The sequence below is a fragment of the Leptopilina boulardi genome, unplaced genomic scaffold (assembly GCF_019393585.1).
Source record: "Leptopilina boulardi isolate dan_hultmark-lab unplaced genomic scaffold, ZJU_Lbou_2.1 LbouV2_255, whole genome shotgun sequence".
In the NCBI taxonomy this organism is placed as follows: Eukaryota; Metazoa; Arthropoda; class Insecta; order Hymenoptera; family Figitidae; genus Leptopilina; species Leptopilina boulardi.
The window spans coordinates 849,137-869,474 of NW_026137813.1; the positions used below are offsets into that span (position 1 = coordinate 849,137).

Here is a 20,338-nt window from a genome sequence, read left to right on the forward strand (position 1 = left end):
TTATTAAATATATATATCTACTAGATTGCACAGATTGTCCAACTGTAAGTTCAGCAAGTTCTTGTAAAAGAAATGGAGTTATTTCTTTTCCAGTAATATGATTTTCTTTTGCTTTTAATAGTGCTTTTTGTATATTTATTTCAATTTCTTCAGGATCTATTGCATGAGATTCAGGAATAGGAACTGCGAACAATAATCCTGAATTAATGTTCAATTCTCTTTGCGCTCTAATTAAAGATGCAGCTTCCTCTACATTTGATACTTTCATTGGCGCTTTTATTTTATCAAAAGTCTCACGACTATAAAATGCAGGAAAATTTAATGATTCACCAATTGTTACTACAGGCACACCTTTTGTTTCCTGTAAAAATATAATTTTCTTTTTTCAATAAAAAAAAAAAAAAAAAATGCTTCAATTCAAACAAAAATGAAAATTATTAAACTGATTTAATAAATTATGAGATATTTATTTTTACTTTACTAACTTTTAAATAAAAATGAAATATTGTATTATTTATTATATTAATGCAAATTGCAAATAAAAATAAATATGAGAACCAACTGTAAAATTACTGTAAAATGTAAAAATTGGACTGTAAAATTATGCTAAAATCGAATAATGAATAAATTCTAAATTTGAAAGGTACCAACCAAGTATTCTAAAGTTTTCGGTATATCAAGAATAGCTTTAACTCCTGCACATACAACGGTGACAGGAGTACGGCCAAGTTCTGTTAAATCAGCACTGACATCGAAATTTAATTCGGCGCCACGATGAACACCTCCTATTCCTCCAGTGGCCATAATTTCAATTCCAGCCAAATTTGCTAATAACATTGTACTGCTTACTGTTGTACTGCCATTCAATTTTTTTGAAATTACATACGATAAATCTCGTCGAGAACATTTTATTACTTTTTGACGCGGTAAATTTGATAATTGTTCTATCTCTTTTTCATTAATGCCAATGTGCACTTTACCATCTAAAATTGCTATTGTTGCTGGTATTGCACCCTTCAAAAAAAAAAAATTATAATAATTTACATATCAGTGATAAATATACGTAAATTATAAATTTTAAATTAAGGACAAATCGGACGAACAATCAAAACAAAATTTAGTACAATTTTTCAGAGTTGCCAAGAAAGATTTATTTTAAAATACCATTACTTTTCCAGACCATTTTTAAAAAATTCCAGTCCCAAATATAAATCTATTTTGATGAATTTTCAGCAAAATATGACAAAAAATACAAAATATTTCAATAAAATTAACAATAAAATAGTATGTAAATTAATTTCTTGCAAGAAACCGCAAAATGAAATCATTCAAATTAAAAATAATGATTTTTTTTCATGTTTCGATGTCAACAAGATTGAATTTCTGTTTAACCAGATTTTATAAAGTAAAATTCATAATGAATGGAATTCTCCTACCGAATAATTTTTATTCAACTGATTTTTCATTTAATGAAATTTCTATTTATCTATTTTTTTCATATATCTACTTTAGCGAATTTTTATGTAACAGAATTTTTTATTTAAAAAATTTATATTATATAAAGGAATTTTCACAGCTATTTAGTTCAATGAATTTCTAATTAATGAAATTTTCATTTAATTGAACTTTTGAATTGATTTAATTTTACTGATCTTAATTTTTATTTAATCAAATTTTCACTTATCTTAATTCTGATTTAGCAGAACTTTTATTTAGCCAAATTTTTATTTCAACTAATTTTCAATTAATAGATAGAATTCGCTTACATAAAAACTCTATATACGAAATGAAAATTCGATTGAATCAGGCTTCGGATCGACTTAAAGGCACAAAAAAATTTTTTTTCAAATATTATTCAAAACTAAATTTGTTTTATGTACTACTTTATCGTATAAAAACTCAATAACAAACCAAGTATTTGTGATAAATAAAATACTTTATTAAGAATAATTCATGAAAATATTTTTAAAAAATGTTATTTAGTTATTTAGTTTATTTGGAAGTAACATAATTTATGACAGAATTTGTGATGAAACAAATGTATTCTGCCCTACGATAGACTTTTTTAATGCTTCTTTAAACGGATTCACTACAGCACTGCGAAACTTACTATTTGATTTTAACAACAACAATACCACCTAGCGCTTAGTTTTAGTTTTACTTTAAATTGAATTTTGTTAATTTCTTAACAATTTCTTTATATTCTTAGTACTTAGTACGAAAGGGCATTTTCTTTTCTTTTGTAAGCCCGTCTATTTTTGAAATAAAATAAAATAAATAAAAAATTTAGAATATTTCAGAATTTAACTGAGAAAATTTTTCAAAATCTTTAGGTTAAAAAAAATTCAAGATTCTTCTTTCTGAACCATTTTTAAGTTTTATTTATTTGTTTATTACTTTAAAGTAGCTAAATTTATAGAAATTTTTTTCAGATTTTCAATAAAATTTTTAAGGCCATGTGAGACAAAGACACTTTTTGGTAGTTCCAAGTATTCTCGGAAATGAGAAGAAATTTCGGGTTGAAATTTTGAGGAATGATAAAAAAGGGTTGAAGGAATTGGGCCGTTCTACTTATTTACTGTAATTGAATGAGAAATAATTTAAAAAAGTAATTAATAGTGGAATTAATAGGTTTTTGTTATTTCTTTGAGCGGCCACTAACTCGAATTGGCGCTAGTTCCTGGACCACTGATACATTCACGCAACGTCTGTGTGTACCCCCGCCATGTTGACTTCAACTTTCGTTCAAAAATGGGGATTTCCAAACTTTTATTTTTAATACTTAAACGCAAAATATTGCTTCAAACCGAGAACAGCGCCATTCTGAATGCTATTCTCTATCATATTTTACAAATTTCAACCAAAAATTCTTTACCATTTTAGAGTAAACTTGGTAATACGATACCATGTTTTTTGCATGGGGGTCATGTGGGTATTTCCCATATGGCCTTAAATTGAAATTGTCACAAACTTTGAAAATCAGTTTTATAAAAACTTATATATTTAAGGTCAATTCCTAGGAAATTGTTGAGTCAAATAATGAACATAATTTTTAAGTTATAGAAGAATTTTCAAGATTTTAACTCATAAAAAATTTTAAACTTAAGGCCATATGGGAAATACCCACGTTACCCCCATGCAAAAAACATGGTATCGTATTACCAAGTTTACTCTAAAATGGTAAAGAATTTTTGGTTGAAATTTGTAAAATATGATAGATAATAGCATTCAGAATAGCGCTGTTCTCGGTTTGAAGCAATATTTTGCGTTTAAGTATTAAAAATAAAAGTTTGAAAATTCCCATTTTTAAACGAAAGTTGATATCAACATGGCGGGGGTACACACAGACGTTGCGTGAATGTATCAGTGGTCCAGGAACTAGCGCCAATTCAAGTTAGTGGCCGCTCAAAGAAATAACAAAAACCTATTAATTCCACTATTAATTACTTTTTTAAATTATTTCTCATTCAATTACAGTAAATAAGTAGAACGGCCCAATTCCTTCAACCCTTTTTTATCATTCCTCAAAATTTCAACCCGAAATTTCTTCTCATTTCCGAGAATACTTGGAACTACCAAAAAGTGTCTTTGTCTCACATGGCCTTAAACAGTAATCTAACGCAAAAATAAATTTTTAAAAATTATTGAAAACTAATTTTTGTTGTCCTTTTTTGTCATATAAAAATTCAATAAATAAATCGATTAGTTAATAAGTCGATTAAATTAATAACTTCTTTTTAGATATTGAAAATAATATTTTGTAATAAAATTCCTACTTAAAGAAGTTACAAAAAAAATTTTTGTTCATTTGAACGTTCAAAACTTTTGGCTCATATGAAATTATTGAAATAATGAACTAATGATATGTAACAGAACATTTCTGACCAATACAGACTAAGATTTAAACACTTCATTCAACATTTAAATTTCATCTAAATTTAAAACAGAAAAGTTGTAATGTCAACTTGGAAACCTGAGATTTTCTCGACTCAAATACAGGAAATTAAATTTTCAGATCGATATTTCATAAAATTCCCTAACATTTTCAGGTTTTCAAGGTTTTTCATGACAAAAAAAAATTTCCATGACAATTCCAGGTTTTCCAGGTCTGTGGCAACCCTGCTTTTCATATACATGATAGATTTTAAGGTGGGGGATTAATAAAATTTATAAATCCATTGAAATTGACTTCAGATTTTGAAGAATTTTTCAGAAAATAAAATTTCTAAGAAATAAAAAAATATAGTGTTAAAAATTTTGTTTCTTACTGATATAAAAAGGTATTTTTATACCTATATGTAATTCTTATCCAAATCCAAATTTCAATTCTTCAAAATGTTTAAAATAAAATTATTTATATAATTTTACTAAAAAAAAACCTTTTACGTTTATGTGGGAACCTCCCACGTGACCGATAATGGGAAATGTGTTTTGGTAGTATACGTTTCACTCTAAAATGAGAAAAGATTTTTGTCTAAAATTTTGAGGGATGATAGATTAGGATACAAAGAATCTCGCTGTTCTCCGAAAAATACATAATTTTGAGTTAAATTATTAAAAAATGATGTTTAAAAAGTGACATTTTTAAACGAAAATGAAAACAAAGATGGCGGCGCATACACAGACGTTCCTTGAGTATGTCAGTGCTCCAGTAAACAGCGCCAATTCGAGCGAGAATGAACTATGATATAATACATTATTTTACTATTTATTGCTTTCTGTTTATTATTTTTGCGTTAAGTTATGGTGAATGAGTAGAACAGCGAGGTTCCTTGTACCAAACAAAATCATTTCTCCAAAATTTTAACAAGAAATCATTTTTTATTTCAGAGAAAGTTTCAAACCACGAAAAAACGTTCTTTGCCCACATACCCTTAATTAAAAAAAAAATAATAATTTAATAATTTACTAATAAAATTCTAATTAATAGCATATTTTTGTACCGATTGTAAATAGGAACTTTTTAGATTTTTTTAAATAAAATTTGACTATAAAATCAAGTTTTTAAACCAAATAATTTATAGCAAACTTTTTGTTTAAAAAAAAAATAGTAAATTTAAAAAATTTTATTCTTACTTTAATAAAAAGTGTTTTTGATAAAAACATTACCCAAGAGTTATAAAAATAAAAATTCGTAATTGTTTATCTTAACTAATTACCTTAAAATCTTAAAAAATATTTCATAAATTAATTCATTAAAATTAATTATATAAAGAATATTAATTTTTAAAACTAATGAAATACATATTATAACTGTATTTCTTTGACATAAATAAATAAAATAAAATAAAATACAGATAACGAAATTATATTCAATATTAAGAAATAAGATTGAAATTATACTCACATTTTTTCTTACTGCGTCTTCAACCTGCAATGCAGTTTCTAAATTCTGAGGATAAGGCATTCCATGAGTAATAATCGTTGATTCCAATGCAACAATTGGCAATCCATCGTTTTTAGCTTCCAACACGTGGGATCCATAAGTAAAATGATTTTGATTTTTGATATCTCGACTGATAAGTCTTTGAAATTGTTGTCTATAATTGCTTATATTCTTTAAAATTTGATAACATTTACTATTTAAGCAAGAGACCTTCATTATAATTTATAATGTCGGAAAAATCTGAAATTATTGAAGTAATTGTACATTATCAACAATAAATAATAAGCACTACGAATAAGTTTTCAAATAGATTAAAACATTTTCAAAAATAAGAAAGAATACACTTTAACTGCACTATGAACGTTATTTTGACTATATGATTTTAACACACATTTTTTGACAATAGTAAAATAAGACAAAAAAAGTGAGATAGAAGATTTAAATTTAAGTTTCAAACAGTTCATCTACAGGGTTGAATAGGCATCGAATTAATACACAAAACCCAATGGAAAGTTGATAGACAAAATGCATGTTCACGATTGGTGGGTAATATTTCCAGCAATAAGGGTGTTTACATACTGATAGTATATGGCAGTTCAACTTGTGACATAGCGTGACGTCACTTTTCAAAATGGCGGATCGTTGGAAGACATGCAATGCATTGAAGGCCATCCGGGAAAAATCCCTAACCTAAAAGTGTTTTCCCGCGCGAGATATTACTCGTAAATAACTTAAAATATTTTGTTTGGATTTGTCGGATTAATTAGATGAGGGCGATTTGATTAAGGGGACTTTCTGGTTTAGAATTTCAAAAAAATCGATTTTTTTTTTTTGCTTAAAAATGTTCCATAGTATCATAGAATTACTGTCCCAAAACGTTTTTTAAAAAATATGTACAAAAACAAAAGTTATAACAATATTTATGACGGTATGTATTTCAACAACAATCTACAGTTATCTTATTTACATATTTGGTGTTCCTCTTTTATTGATATTAGCTTGAAACATGTTACTCGAGGGTTTTTGGGGTCGCTGATTACGAATTTGATGTCAGTTTTTGAAAATACAAAATGGCGGATCCAATATGGCGGACGAAAAAATAAAAATTCAACCGGATTTGCTTAAAACTTGTTACTCGGGGGTTTTTGGGGTAGCTGATTACGAATTTGATGTCAGTTTTTCAAAATACAAAATGGCGGATCCAATATGGCGGACGAAAAAATAAAAATTCAAGCGGATTTGCTTAAAACTTGTTACTCGGGGGTTTTTGGGGTAGCTGATTACGAATTTGATGTCAGTTTTTGAAAATACAAAATGGCGGATCTAATATGGCGGACAAAGATTAAGAAATTAATTAAATTTAGTTGAAAATGGTTACTTGTGGCCTTTTGAGATTGCTAGTTATGAATATAGGCACAAAACATTAACGTTCTAGGAACGTTTTAATTAATTAAAAAAATTAATTTTTTATTTTGTAGTCCGCCATATTGGATCCGCCATTTTGAATTTTCAAAAACTGACATCAAATTCGTAATCAGCGACCCCAAAAACCCCCGAGTAACAAGTTTTAAGCAAATTCGGTTGATTTTTTATTTTTTCGTCCGCCATATTGGATCCGCCATTTTGAATTTTCCAAAACGGACATCAAATTCGTAATCAGCGACCGTAAAAACAGCGGGATACAAAGTTCTGTTGTAATAAAAAGTTGTTTGATATTCATGACTCAATGAACTATGTTATGAAAACTTTGAACGCGTTTTTCTCGAAAACTCATTTTTCAAACTGGTACAGAGCTTTTGTCGAAATCTACCGAACCGATTTTGAAATCCCAAAAATTTTTCGATTCTTTATTTAAAAAACTGGGGCCTAAACCTCTAAAAACTCATATTTCTACCCCCTGTGTTTTTATATGGAGGTAAATTGACCCAAAAACACGGCGTTTTTGCGAGTTTTTGAGAAAAATGTACATAAAAAATAAAAAAACCTTTAAAAAAAATCGTTTTTGAGGTTTAGGCCCCAGAATAAATCCTTATGAAGAGATTCCCGTTTGGAACTTGAATTTATGTATTACAGGTTGCCCGGAAACTAACGTACCAAAAAAAAGGTATCTTTTGGAAGACGCCACCTACAGCTATGAAATTGAACTAAATACACTCAAACATATTTTTTAAATTTTCTCTACGCAATGTGCTACAATGTCCAAAAATAGTTTTTACAATTTCTTTAATACTGTTCTTACAATAAAAGTTTTAAAACCTTCCTTTTTTGTCAATTCTAAACCAGAAAGTCCCCTTAAGAATCATCTCCATTTTTACAAGTAATTTTGTAAAAGAGTATTGAAATTCGTGGTTATAAAAGTTGGATTTTTGACAGAAGTGGGGACAGTAGGGGAGGCGAGCACACAGACATTGAATCTATGTGTCAGTGGCCCAGAAGGTGGCGCCAATTCTAGCTAGTGGCCGCTGCTGAACTAACTTATCTCAAATTACTCCACATTAAATCTTTAATAAAATAATTTCCTCACAATATTATTGCAAAAATGGAGAAGAGCCCCACTCAGTGACTCTTCCTCTATTATTCCTCCAAATGCCAACTCGAAATACTTTATCCTTTAAAGATGAGAAGAAATTTACGAAACCCCTTTTTGTCAATGTTTAAACATTTTTTTCAATAATTATTTATCAAGATTATGCAAAATTCCTAGAAGAGCCCTTAGCAGGGTACCTTCCTCTATTATTTCCAAAAAATTCCAACCTAAAATATTCTATCTTTTTCAAATGAGAAGAAATCTACAAAACCATTATTTTCTCCAGGATGGCCTGAAGTCAATTGAGCGAATCAGTTTTTTTAAAATAACTTTTGAAAAATTAATTTTTGAACCCAAGTGTAATTGTAAAATATCTTTTATTTATAGAGATCTATTTTTTAAAATAATAAAATCAAAAAATTAATTTTTATTATTTTAAAAAATAGATCTCGATAAATAAAAAATATTTTACATTTACACTTGGGTTCAAAAATTAATTTTTCAAAGTTATTTTAAAAAAACTAATTCGCTCTATTGACTTCAATGCATTGCATGTCTTTCGACGAGCCACCATTTTGAAAAGTGACGTCATGCTACGTCAAAAATTAAACTGCCTTTTGGAGCATTTTCACCTTCGGCAAAAAATTTTTTTCACTTTGCGTTTTCCGAAATACACTTACCTGATTGATTATCCAGAATCTGATTCATTGTGGACAACCAATCAGGTAAGTGTATTTCGGAAAATGCAAAGTGAAGAAATTTTTTTGTCGAATAAGGTGTAACTCACAGCAACTCCCGAAAACATTCAAGAAAATTAGAAAAACAATCAAAAATATTGCTTTAGGGCTAATACACAATAACTTAGCGAATATTGTTCGTGAACGAGGTGCACGATCGTATATATACACGTTGCCAAATATGCCTACACTTTTTGTCCCTTTCTAACGCACGTATTGCCATGACAACACGTGTGTTAAAAAAGGACAAAAAAGTTTAAAGGTGCTTATATACCTCAAATTTCGATCAGATGAACATTATTTCTGGACCGTGAAAAGTCATTTTCACGGCGGGTATTTTTGAATTGTTTTAAACAAAAAATGTTTTTTTAAGAAATATAATATTAAATAATTGTTTTAATATGTAAGAACACTTTAAAATAGTGATAGAGAGATGATTTGATTAAAAAATTTAGCAAATTTCGCTTTAAAACGTTTTCTGCTACAAGAAAGTGTAAAATGACGATGTTTGTGAAATGGTTTGTACAGTGCTTCTTCCTTGTTAGTGTCTCTCAGAGTTTTATTTATGTTATGTCGGTTCTTTTTAACTTATAATAAATAATGAGTGCTGAAAATAAATCGGTAAGTTGAAATGTTTATCAAATAAATTTAAATTCTACTAATTGTTTCGAATAACTGAAAGAAACATGTACACATGTACACTGTACAAACCATTTCACAAACATCGTCATTTTACACTTTCTTGTAGCAGAAACGTTTTAAAGCAAAATTTGCTAAATTTTTCAATCAAATCATCTTTTTATCACTATTTAAAAGTGTTCTTACATATTAAAACAATTATTTAATATTATATTTCTTAAAAAAAACATTTTTTGTTTAAAACAATTCAAAAATACCCGCCGTGAAAATGACTTTTCACGCATTTTCACGGTCCAGAAATAATGTTCATCTGATCGAAATTTGAGGTATATAAGCACCTTAAGCATATAGGCCTAAGCAGAATTAGGCTCTGTCACTTGTGACGTCAGAGTCGATTCTAGGTGTGACGTCAGAGGCCTGGAGGGACAACAAACAGACGACACAATGTTATTCTTATGGGGAAGAAAATTAGTTTCCACTTTCATCAATTTTATTCATACTTTAAATATGGAAAACGCTTATTGACATATAATAAAATTAAAATGTGTTGATAATTAATTTTGTTATATATTTGATTCAATTGCATTTATAGATTCTCTGAATTCGTGATAAAATATAAATTTTGAGGTTAAGGGTGTTTGTTTAATGTTTACTAACTTGAAATCTTTTACTGCTGCGGTAATTCCCACTTAAAATATATATTTTATATCTTTTTTAATAACATGCATACTGGATATTGTTTAATAATGTTGTTAAAATGTAAAATGTGATTAGTAAACAAACACCCATAACCTCAAAATTTATATTTCATCACGAATTCAGAGAATCTATCAATGCAATTGAATCAAATATATAACAAAATTAATTATCAACACACATTTTAATTTTATTATATGTCAACAAGCGTTTTCCATGTTTAAAGTATGAATAAAATTGATGAAAGTGGAAACTAATTTTCTTCCCCATAAGAATAACATTGTGTCGTCTGTTTGTTGTCCCTCCAGGCCTCGAATATGAGCCAAATTCATAAAATGTTCGAAATATATGTACTAATTTTGTGCCAAATAAGTATAAAATGTACTTAAACTTTTATGTATTCATAATAAAAATATTTCTAATTAATAATAGTCTTTAGTCTAATGAATTTTACGTAATTTTATACTGTTACTTTCTTCTTAGGAACTGTTACTTCCCTTCTCGGGGGTGAGGAGGAAAGTAACAGATGAATAGCTTGCGGAAAAGTTATACTGTGAACTTTCAATTTATTATACATGTTTATTTCAAATTTTATTTAACAGGTGAATGTCCAAACTTTCATTTAATATATTGGACAAATTTATCCGACAAATATTTTTAACGCTAGCATAAAAAAACTGATATTTGTTATAACAAATATCAATAGAAAGTATTGGGATGTCCGCTGGAGGCGTGGCTTAGCATTTTATCCTACGTTCAGTAGTAGGATTCACCACTATGTCTGAAAGTTACTCTGATTGGTTTAAACGGGACAAAAATTGACAAACATCCTACCCACACAGCACCGAAAGTTTCCTAAACCTGTATTAAAGCTGTGCGTGCCAAGTTGGAAAAATTTACCGTAAAGCTTAGCACAGGTTGTGTAAATATGTAAATGTCCGCAATTGAGTAAATGTTTAGCGTAAAACTGTACTGAATCTTTAAATTACGTATTTAGTACAGGTTTAGCGTAAAACTGTACTGAATCTTTAAATTACATATTTAGTACAGGTTTAGCGCAAAACTGTACTGAATCTTTAAATTACATATTTGGTACCCCTATCGAAAATTCCGATATCGAAACCTATATAGGAAACTATATGGGAAACTATATTGTTTCCCATATAGTTTCCTATATAGGAAGCTATATATAGCTATATATAGCGTCAATAATATAAAAAAAAAAAATTCTTCCGACGTGTTGACTCTGAGACGCGAACCCTCGACCATCATAGCTCTCAACCGCACTGGGAGCGCCTTAACGGGCTCGACCAGGGGAGGCTATGAAATATCTTGAGAAAATGTCTCTTATAACGAAAATACTTTAAACAGATACTTATATTATTTTGTAAAGTCATCAAACAGTTTTTCAGATGTTTATTATTACAAAGAGTATATTATTGTATACATATATTTTTTTCCAATGGTATATGCGTTTTAATACCCAATTTTATATTCGGAGTTTTTTAAATTCAACATTTTAATTTAGAATGACATGAATTTAAATTTTAATCAAGTGAACTCTGCATAAATTTCAATTTTTTTGGAAATAAATTAAGTAACAATGTTCGTATAGCAAAATAATAAACTAATGTAATTTGTATAATGCTAATACTTAATTACAACTCACTTTAAACCAGAATTTTCTTATATGAAATTAATGTGATCAAACATAAATTATTACATAACTACAATTCAATAATTATTTTTTTTTAAACAAGGAAAATAAGTTACATTGACAGAATTCTCAAGTTTTTAAAAGTTCCAAAAAAAAGTTATCAAGCAACAAAAATTTACGCACAATTTTATTATTTTTAAACACTATAATATTAGTGGTACCTCCAATTTTAATAAAACTTGGTATACTAACGTATTTTGGTGCGTTAATTATGAAAATGTTAATGAAAATTGAAGCAAATTTGATTATTATGGTAAAAACCGACGAAATGTTTAATAAAATTGTTTTACGCTAAACCTGTACTAAATATGTAATTTAAAGATTCAGTACAGTTTTACGCTAAACCTGTACTAAATACGTAATTTAAAGATTCGGTACAGTTTTACGCTAAACATTTACTCAATTGCGGACATTTACATATTTACACAACCTGTGCTAAGCTTTACGGTAAATTTTTCCAACTTGGCACGCACAGCTTTAATACAGGTTTAGGAAACTTTCGGTGCTGTGTGGGTACTTTTTTAAGGGTTAAAAATGTTTTTAACAGAGAGCGCTTCACAGTAACGGACATCCCAATACTTTCCTCCTCGGCCTCCCCTACATGTTGCCATGACAACATGTGTGTTAGAAAAAGAAAAAAAGGTGTAGGCATATCTGGCCACGAATGTACATAGTATTAAAAAAAATTAGTTCAAAATTTTTGTAGTAGAAAATACGATTTTATACACAATTTTTCAAAAGAAAAATGAAGGATAAAAACAGTTGTAAAAATAAGATTTTTATCTTTAAATTAGGAAAATTCCAGTAAATTAGTTTTCGGTCAATTTTTGCATTTTGAACCATGTAATTTACCTGAGTTGTAAACGTTTATATTCTGGTAAATACATTATTGTATGTAAAATACTCTATTATACATTTTTTACTATAAACCAACGCACATTGAAATCATAAAGGCGTTTGTATACCTCACCAATCCCGAGTATAGTTCTGTCGTGCATCATTGGAGTAAAAGAGACAAAAGATATTTCTGTCCCTTTTACTCCAATGGTACACAACGCAAGTATACTCGAGATCGATGAGGTATACAAGCGCCTTAAGGTTATGTGGGAACCTTCCACGTGACCTAGTATGGAAAAATGTGTTTTGGTAGTATACGTTTCACTCTAAAATGAGAAAAGATTTTTGTCTAAAATTTTGAGAAATAATAGATTAGGGTACAAGGAATCTCGCTGTTCTCCGAAAAATACATAATTTTGAGTAAAATTATTAAAAAATGAAGTTTAAAAATAGTGGCATTTTTAAACGAAACTGAAAACAAAGATGGCGGCGCATACACAGACGTTGCTTGAGTGTGTCAGTGCTCCAGTAAACAGCGCCAATTCGAGCGAGAATGAACTATGATATAATACATTATTTTACTATTTATTGCTTTATTTTTATTATTTTTGCGTTAAGTTATGGTAAATGAGTAGAACAGCGAGATTCCTTGTACCAAACCACGAAAAAACGTCCTTTGCACACATACCCTTAAATCGTAAACATTAACATTAAGTAAACAAGGATAGAAGATATTTCTGTCGTTTTCTCTTTCCTTCGTAAGTGATACGATTTACGATTTCACTGTGCGTTGGCCTTATATTACATTGAGTACGTTTCCAACCCTGGAGACTATTCAACTAGTCAAACCTGACAAGGAATTTTAAATATGACGTCAAAAGGTCGCATTTAACGTAAAAAGGTCAATAAACCTCAAAAATTACAAGAAAAAAAATATTTTGATATAACTGTATATCATAACCTCATTGTTATTTAATTCAAAATTTTTTAAAAAGAAATTGCCATTTCGCGGTATTTTTGTAACTGTAAGAATTTTTTTTTTATAGAATAAAATTTAAATTTTTAAAAAGTAATTATACAACTATTGACTCATTTTTACACAATGTTAATATATAAATTTAAATTACCTGATATGAATATGCTAATGACGACGTAGACACTAACTGGTTATGCCAAGTCACTGCTGCTCATTCACATTTGAACTTTATTATCATTAAAACGTTTTTCGGAACACACTAAAAAATAAAAAAAAAAATATATAAAAATACAAATTACAAAAATGGCAAATAAAAAGTCCAGAGAAATTGGAGCATTGGCAAAATTTTATTTACGTAGTTATAATGCAATTCAAACATTGGGGTAAGATATTTATTATTATTAAATCAATATTATTATTTTGTTAATGATAAGATAATTTATTGTATTTTTTATTTAAAATTTATTTTATTGAGTGACTATAAAGAAAATATTATGTTTATAGATGGAGTTTAATTTTATATTTACTTGTAAGTCATATGTCTGGTGGATTTCAAGGAAGAACATTATGGGAAACTGTTAAAACATCAGTTATAGTTTTCCAAAATGCTGCAGCTTTAGAAGTAAGTAAAAAAAGAAAATTCTGACAATTTGAAGTATGAATTTTTTTTGTTCATTTTATGAAAATTTTGGAAATATAGAGTCTATCAAATATATTAAAATATTTTCAAACTTACATGAAAATTTAATAACTAAACACTAAAAAGTCACGTTTTTAAATATTTTTTTCATTTTTAAACTTTTTTAAAAATTTTGAAATGCACAAAAAAAATTAGGCTTTATTAATCTTGCTCGAAGTATTCTCATTTATACCCCTCTATGAGACTTTTAATTTAAAAAAATTCATCCCTATAACTTTTATAGAATTTGAGATATTTCTAAAAATGTAATGTATATGAAGCATTCCACGGGAAATTTTCATTAAAAATTTTTTTTGTCCCGAAAAAAAAAATTAAAAATCGAAAGTGTCTCTCTTTGAGAAAACTTACTTTTTAACTTTAATTTCAACTCTTTTGTTGCTTCCCATTATAAGTACGTTATTTTTGAACACATATTTGAAAAATTTGAGAAAAAGTGAACAAATTTCATATAAAGCATAATTTTTTATTCATTAGTACAATAGATAAAAAAAAATGTTTCAAAAATAGACTGCCTTTGATGATATTAAATTTCAAATAATCATAACTTCCTTTATTTTTATCGAATAAAAAAATAACAAAAAGGAATTTTGTTAATTTTCATATAGATTTCACGAAGCTGAAGTACGCAACGTTTATGATAAACGATTTTAAAGAATTAATTTTTTAAAATGAAAAATTCTATAATTTTTCGCCTAAAAAATATTTCTTGTAGTTTTCATTAATTAACAAATTATAAAAAAATATTTTTTAGACAAAACATTATAGAATTTTTCATTTTAAAAAATTATTTCTTTAAAAATCCTTTATCATAAACGTTGCGTACTTCAGCTTCGTTAGATTTCAAAAAAATGTTTTGGGCGAAAAAAATTTTTTTTGTGAAAATTTCCCGTGGAATGCCCCACATACAAACACATATAGAGCGGCATTTTTTAAAGATGTGATTTTTTTTATTCCTAAGGTTGAAAACCATAAAGATATACACTGAAAAAAAAATAATTTAAAAACAATTTTTTAATACGGCAATTTCTGACGTTGTTCAAGTTCACAACGTTTATGATTAACGATTTAAAAGAAGAAATATTGTCTCAATTTGACCAAAACTTTGTCTTGTAGAATATTAATTTTACAGAATTGTAATTTAAAAATTTTTAATTTTGCAGAAAAAGGATTAGAAAGAATATTAATTTTACAGAATATTTAAAACAGAAAATTAAAATGGCAGAAATAATTCGGCGAAAACATGAAATTTGACCAATCACAATTTTCTTGATAATATTTCTGATAGGTCAAATTTGAAGTTTCCGTCGAATTATTTCTGACAAATTGATATTCGACCATTTTAATTTTCTGGAAATTAATATTCGAGCAAATGAATATTCTACAAGACAAAGTTTTGGTCAAATTAAGAATCGATCAAATTGAATTTCTATGAAATTAATTTTCGTCTAAATAAAAATTCTTTCAAATTGATTTTCAACAATTTGCATTTTCTAAAACATTAATATATTCGAACAATAACAATTGTCATTTTTTCAGTGTATAAAAAAATTGAATTAAAAATTTTGTTATTACAATTCTTCCTCCATGAGAAAGCAATAATTATTGATTATTGTCACTGCTTTCATTTCCAAAATGTATAAAAAGTTACTTTTCTGAAACTGTTTTATAAAATTTGAAACAAGTTATCAATAATTACTGTTTTAATTACTAGATTCTACATGCAGTAACAGGATTGGTTCCATCGAATCCAATTATTACAATTTTCCAAGTTTTAAGTCGAGTTATGGTGGTTTGTGGGATTTTACTTGCAACACCAGTAGAATATGCCGCAGCATCACCTGGTCTTCCATTGGCCTTATTGGCATGGTCTGTCACGGAAATTATTCGTTACGGTTACTATTTTATGAATCTTATGGGCGCAGTTCCATATTTCCTAGTGTGGCTGAGGCAAGTATAATATTTTAATTTTCAAGAAAATCATTTACCGTATTTGATCCACTTATTTTCTTAATTCAAGAAAATTTACTTCAAACCTAGTAAAATTTTCTTGGATCAAGAAAATATTGAATCAAATCTATTTACTATAAATTACTTTACAAAAATCAATGACAAAATTCGAATGCTGAAAATAATTACAATTTTAAAAAGATAAATTTTTATTTATTGAAAATATAAAAATTTTGAATCTATATTCTTTTATAATACTAAACATCAAAGAATCTTAAAAACTTTAAGAATAAATTTTTTAAAAAAATCTCACTAAACGATTTGGTCATAAAAGAAGGTAAAAATTTGTCACAGAAAATATTTTCGAGAATTTATCAGTTAAGAAAATTAATTACATGAATTACTAAAAAATAAAGTAAAATAAATTTAAATGCATTAACATAAATAAATAATTAATGTCAACTGGAGGAAATCTGAAAATTTTCTTTTCAGTTTCTCCTTATTTAGTGTGGTTAAAATTTCCTTATAGGAAATTTAAATATATTAAAATTCAAAAAAAAGGAATTAGAAAGTTAAAAAATTTATAAGATTTAAAACATCTTTTTTTCGATACAATTTTCTAAAAATTAATAATAAATGTTTTAAAAAAATTATATAAAGCAAATGTTTAAGAGTATATTCAATTTAAAAAATAAATAAAAATAAGGCACGATACAAAATTTATGTTCATTAAAATCATTTTATTTTGCAGCATTATTTTGAAAATGTATTTTAAATTTAAAAATAATTATTTAAAATTAATTATTTTAAAAAAAAAACCACCATAAAGTTGGCGTCGACGCTCAGCGCCGAAAATTGTTTTTCACAGGAGAAAAGAAATTATTATTTTTTTAAAAAAAATTTTCAGTTCAAATAATGCCTTGAGAAATACTTTTCAAAATATTATTTGGACCCAAAACCTTTTTAAAAACGATTTTATATTTTTTTTGGTCTCATAAAAAATAATTTTCAACACTGAGCGTTAACGCCAACTTCATGGAGGTAAAAAATAATAAAAATGAAAAATAAAAAAAAAAATATTTTAAAATTGAGACTCAAATTTTTTTTCTATTATATAGGTACACTACTTTTATCATACTGTATCCAATTGGAATTACTGGAGAATTATTGTGTATTTATGCAGCTAAAATGTATACTGCCTCAAAACCAGAAGCTTGGAGTTACACTTTACCCAATGCCTGGAATTTTACGTTTAGCTACAACTATTTTCTTACATTCGTAATGCTTCTCTACATTCCACGTAAGATTTCTTTATTAAATTATTCTTACTAAAGGATTCCGTAGAAAATATATATTAAATTTGGTAACCCTCAGACAATTTTTCTTTAATTTTAGGATTTTGTAGTTTCTCTTATTATGAAAAAAATAACTGTAAAATCCTAAAGTTACAGGGTCTACTTACACTACCGTCGAAAAATTGTCGGTATACGGCTGACGTGCGAGGAGTAGAAATTTGGTGCTGACTTTAAAGCAAGATATTTTAAGCTAAAAAAAATAATAGAGACTTCTAACTTAGATGGTTGGAAAGCTGATAAAATTCTGCTTCTCAATGTATATTAAGAAATTTTTTTTCTTTTTTTTTTTTTGTATTTATTACACCAAAAAGATTTCAAGAAAAAATTATGCAATTTTCTACTTTCGTATACTAATGTTTTTTGACTCCCGGCATAATCTAGAATAATGCATGGAAAAATTTGACAATTTTACAACATAATCTTTAGGGTCTTAGCTTTAATTTGCATTTTGTAAAACTTAAAAAATGTTTTGTGGTTCCTGAAATATGTTAAAAAAAAGTCCGAGCATGTTTTCCTACAACTCAGCCGTCAATCAACACTTTTCGCCGCCTCGCTGACGAAGCTGAAGTACGTAACGTTTATATAAACGATTTTTAAAGAAATAATTTTTTAAAATAAAAAATTCTATAATTTTTTGCCTAAAAAATATTTTTTTATAATTTGTTGATTAATGAAAACTACAAGAAATATTTTTTAGACAAAAAATTATAGAATTTTTCATTTTAAAAAATTATTTCTTTAAAAATCGTTTATATAAACGTTACGTACTTCAGCTTCGTCCTCGCTGCTGGGTTGTAAAAAAAACATTCTCGAACATTTTTTAACATATTTCAGGAACTACAAAACATTTTTGAAGTTTCAAAAAAGCAAATTAAAGCTAAATACTTAAAGATTGGGTTAAAATTTTAAACTTCAAAAATGTTTTGTAGTTCCTGAAATATGTTAAAAAATGTTCAAGAATGTTTTTTACAACCCAGCAGCGAGGCGGCGAAAAGTGATGATATTGTTGTCAAATTTTTCCATGCATTATCCTACATTATGCCGCTCTCTAAATATGAATCAGTGAAAAAGTCACTGGTCTCAAATCAGTCGATAAATTCTAGCTATTTGAATCAGTGGTTTTCACTGACAGTTAGTGACATTTCACTGGAGAATCAATTACTTTGACTGAAAATCAGTGAAATGTTATTGATTCAAATAACTAGAATTTAGCGACTGATTTGAGACCAGTGACTTTTTCACTGATTCAAATTTAGAGAGCGGGAGTCAAATAACAGTAGTACGAAAGTAGAACATTTAATTATTATTTTATTTTTTAAAAAATATTTTTTTACTAATACAATTTAGGGTAAGTGTACTAATTACGGCGAGTGCACCAATAACGGCGCGTTCATAAAAAATAACTATTATTACTATTATATTTAAGATAACTGTTGCCAAATGATTAAAAAAAATTATTTCAATCTTTTTTTGATACAAATACTTATAAAGATGCACATTTAAACAATTATTAATTTAATTATTTGAGATCAAATTTTTTTCCGCGCCGCAATTGAAACATTTTTAAGATTTCCATTGGCTTCAATTTCGGCGGGCAAAGTATCTTCAAAATACACGTAATTTTGGTCACCGAAATTGATACACCGAAACTGATACAAACTCGCCGCAATAGAAAATTACGGTATTAGTTTTAATTTCTCATATTTGTTTAAATAATCGATTTTTATAGAGTTAAAATTTTTTTTTAATATCTTAATAACATAAGCTTTAAGTTTAATAAGTCTTAAATTGAGTTTATACAATAGAAATGTCGAATTTTCTATTTCAAAGGTGTTTTGACACAACAGTTTCACATCTCTGTGTTCTTTTTTAATAATAGAGAAAACGAGACATAAAATTTTTAAAGTTTTTTCTAGAATTAATCTTTTTGAGTAAAAAATTTTCGAAAAATTTAATATTTCCGAAACGTAGCAAAATATTTTCGTCAACTTTTAATAACATATTTATATTAGTAAAAAAAAAATATCTACAAAACATCAAATATCGAAGAAAATTAAAAAAATTTCAAGCTTCTAGAAAAAAAGGTTATAAACTTATGTGCCTGAAGTTTTGAACATGTTCAAAAATAAATGAAAAATTTATTTACTATTTTCTTAAATTCAAATTTTATTAAAAAATATTGTTTTCTGTATTTAAAAAGAATTTATTAAATTTTTAATATATCTATTTTTTTATTTTTTATTTCTATAATAGTTTTTAAAAAAAATGTATACAAAAAAAAAAATGATTTTCAGTAAAATTGACTTAGAGCTAAATCTAATGTATTTCCTGCGGGGTTCTTTTAAGTAGTAAAAATTTGTCTCAATTTTTATAAAATATGCTCTAAATTACTTTACTTTTTATTTTCAGTTTTCCCACATCTATATCTACATATGTTTTCTCAAAGAAAAAAGATTTTAAGTCCACAATCAGTTTCGAAAAAAGTTCAATAAAATGAACTTCATACTTTATATTGAATATTTTGATAAAGGATTTCAAGGTCATTAAGGTCACAAAGAAATTTTATACAATAAATTATATATATATAACATTTATGACTTTGTCTTTAATTTTCACTGCCCTATCTTTGCAATGTTTATTATTGTCTTTAATGGAAATATTCAGTTATTCAAACTATTTTTACATTAGTAAAATTTATGCAAAATATTTATTAAATCATAATTAATATACGAATATTTTTATCTTATGAATTATTTATCGGTTATTTGTCATGCAAAAAATATTATCAATGTTATACAAATTGTTATAGCATTAATTTGTA

General features: G+C 27.0%; 2 protein-coding genes across 3 annotated transcripts in view; one reads left to right on the top strand and one right to left on the bottom strand.

The window, feature by feature from the left end:
- LOC127280860 (uncharacterized) overlaps nt 1–20,338 on the bottom strand; it is a 147,274-nt gene that overhangs the window by 112,196 nt on the left and 14,740 nt on the right. For both annotated transcript variants that reach the window (XM_051304168.1, XM_051304167.1), the window contains exons 2-5: nt 13,667–13,774; nt 5,348–5,626; nt 652–1,014; nt 22–361 (exon numbers count right to left, since the gene is read on the bottom strand). In XM_051304168.1, coding sequence (XP_051160125.1) covers nt 22–361; nt 652–1,014; nt 5,348–5,602 — 958 coding nt within the window. In that variant the 5' untranslated portion in view covers nt 5,603–5,626; nt 13,667–13,774. The remainder of the gene's footprint in view (nt 1–21; nt 362–651; nt 1,015–5,347; nt 5,627–13,666; nt 13,775–20,338) is intronic.
- LOC127280864 (very-long-chain (3R)-3-hydroxyacyl-CoA dehydratase 2) lies at nt 13,749–20,111 on the top strand. Its single transcript, XM_051304172.1, has 5 exons — nt 13,749–13,898; nt 14,020–14,137; nt 15,927–16,162; nt 17,281–17,462; nt 19,927–20,111. The coding sequence occupies exons 1-5, from the start codon at nt 13,819–13,821 to the stop codon at nt 20,007–20,009; spliced, it is 699 nt and encodes a 232-aa protein (XP_051160129.1). The 5' UTR covers nt 13,749–13,818; the 3' UTR covers nt 20,010–20,111.

Coding starts and splice junctions, on each gene's coding strand:
- LOC127280864 (XM_051304172.1), top strand. CDS start 13,819: ATGGCAAATAAAAAGTCCAGAGAAATTGGAGCATTGGCAAAATTTTAT. Junction 14,138..15,926: donor AAAATGCTGCAGCTTTAGAA/GTAAGTAAAAAA, acceptor TTTAATTACTAG/ATTCTACATGCAGTAACAGG. Junction 16,163..17,280: donor TATTTCCTAGTGTGGCTGAG/GCAAGTATAATA, acceptor TCTATTATATAG/GTACACTACTTTTATCATAC.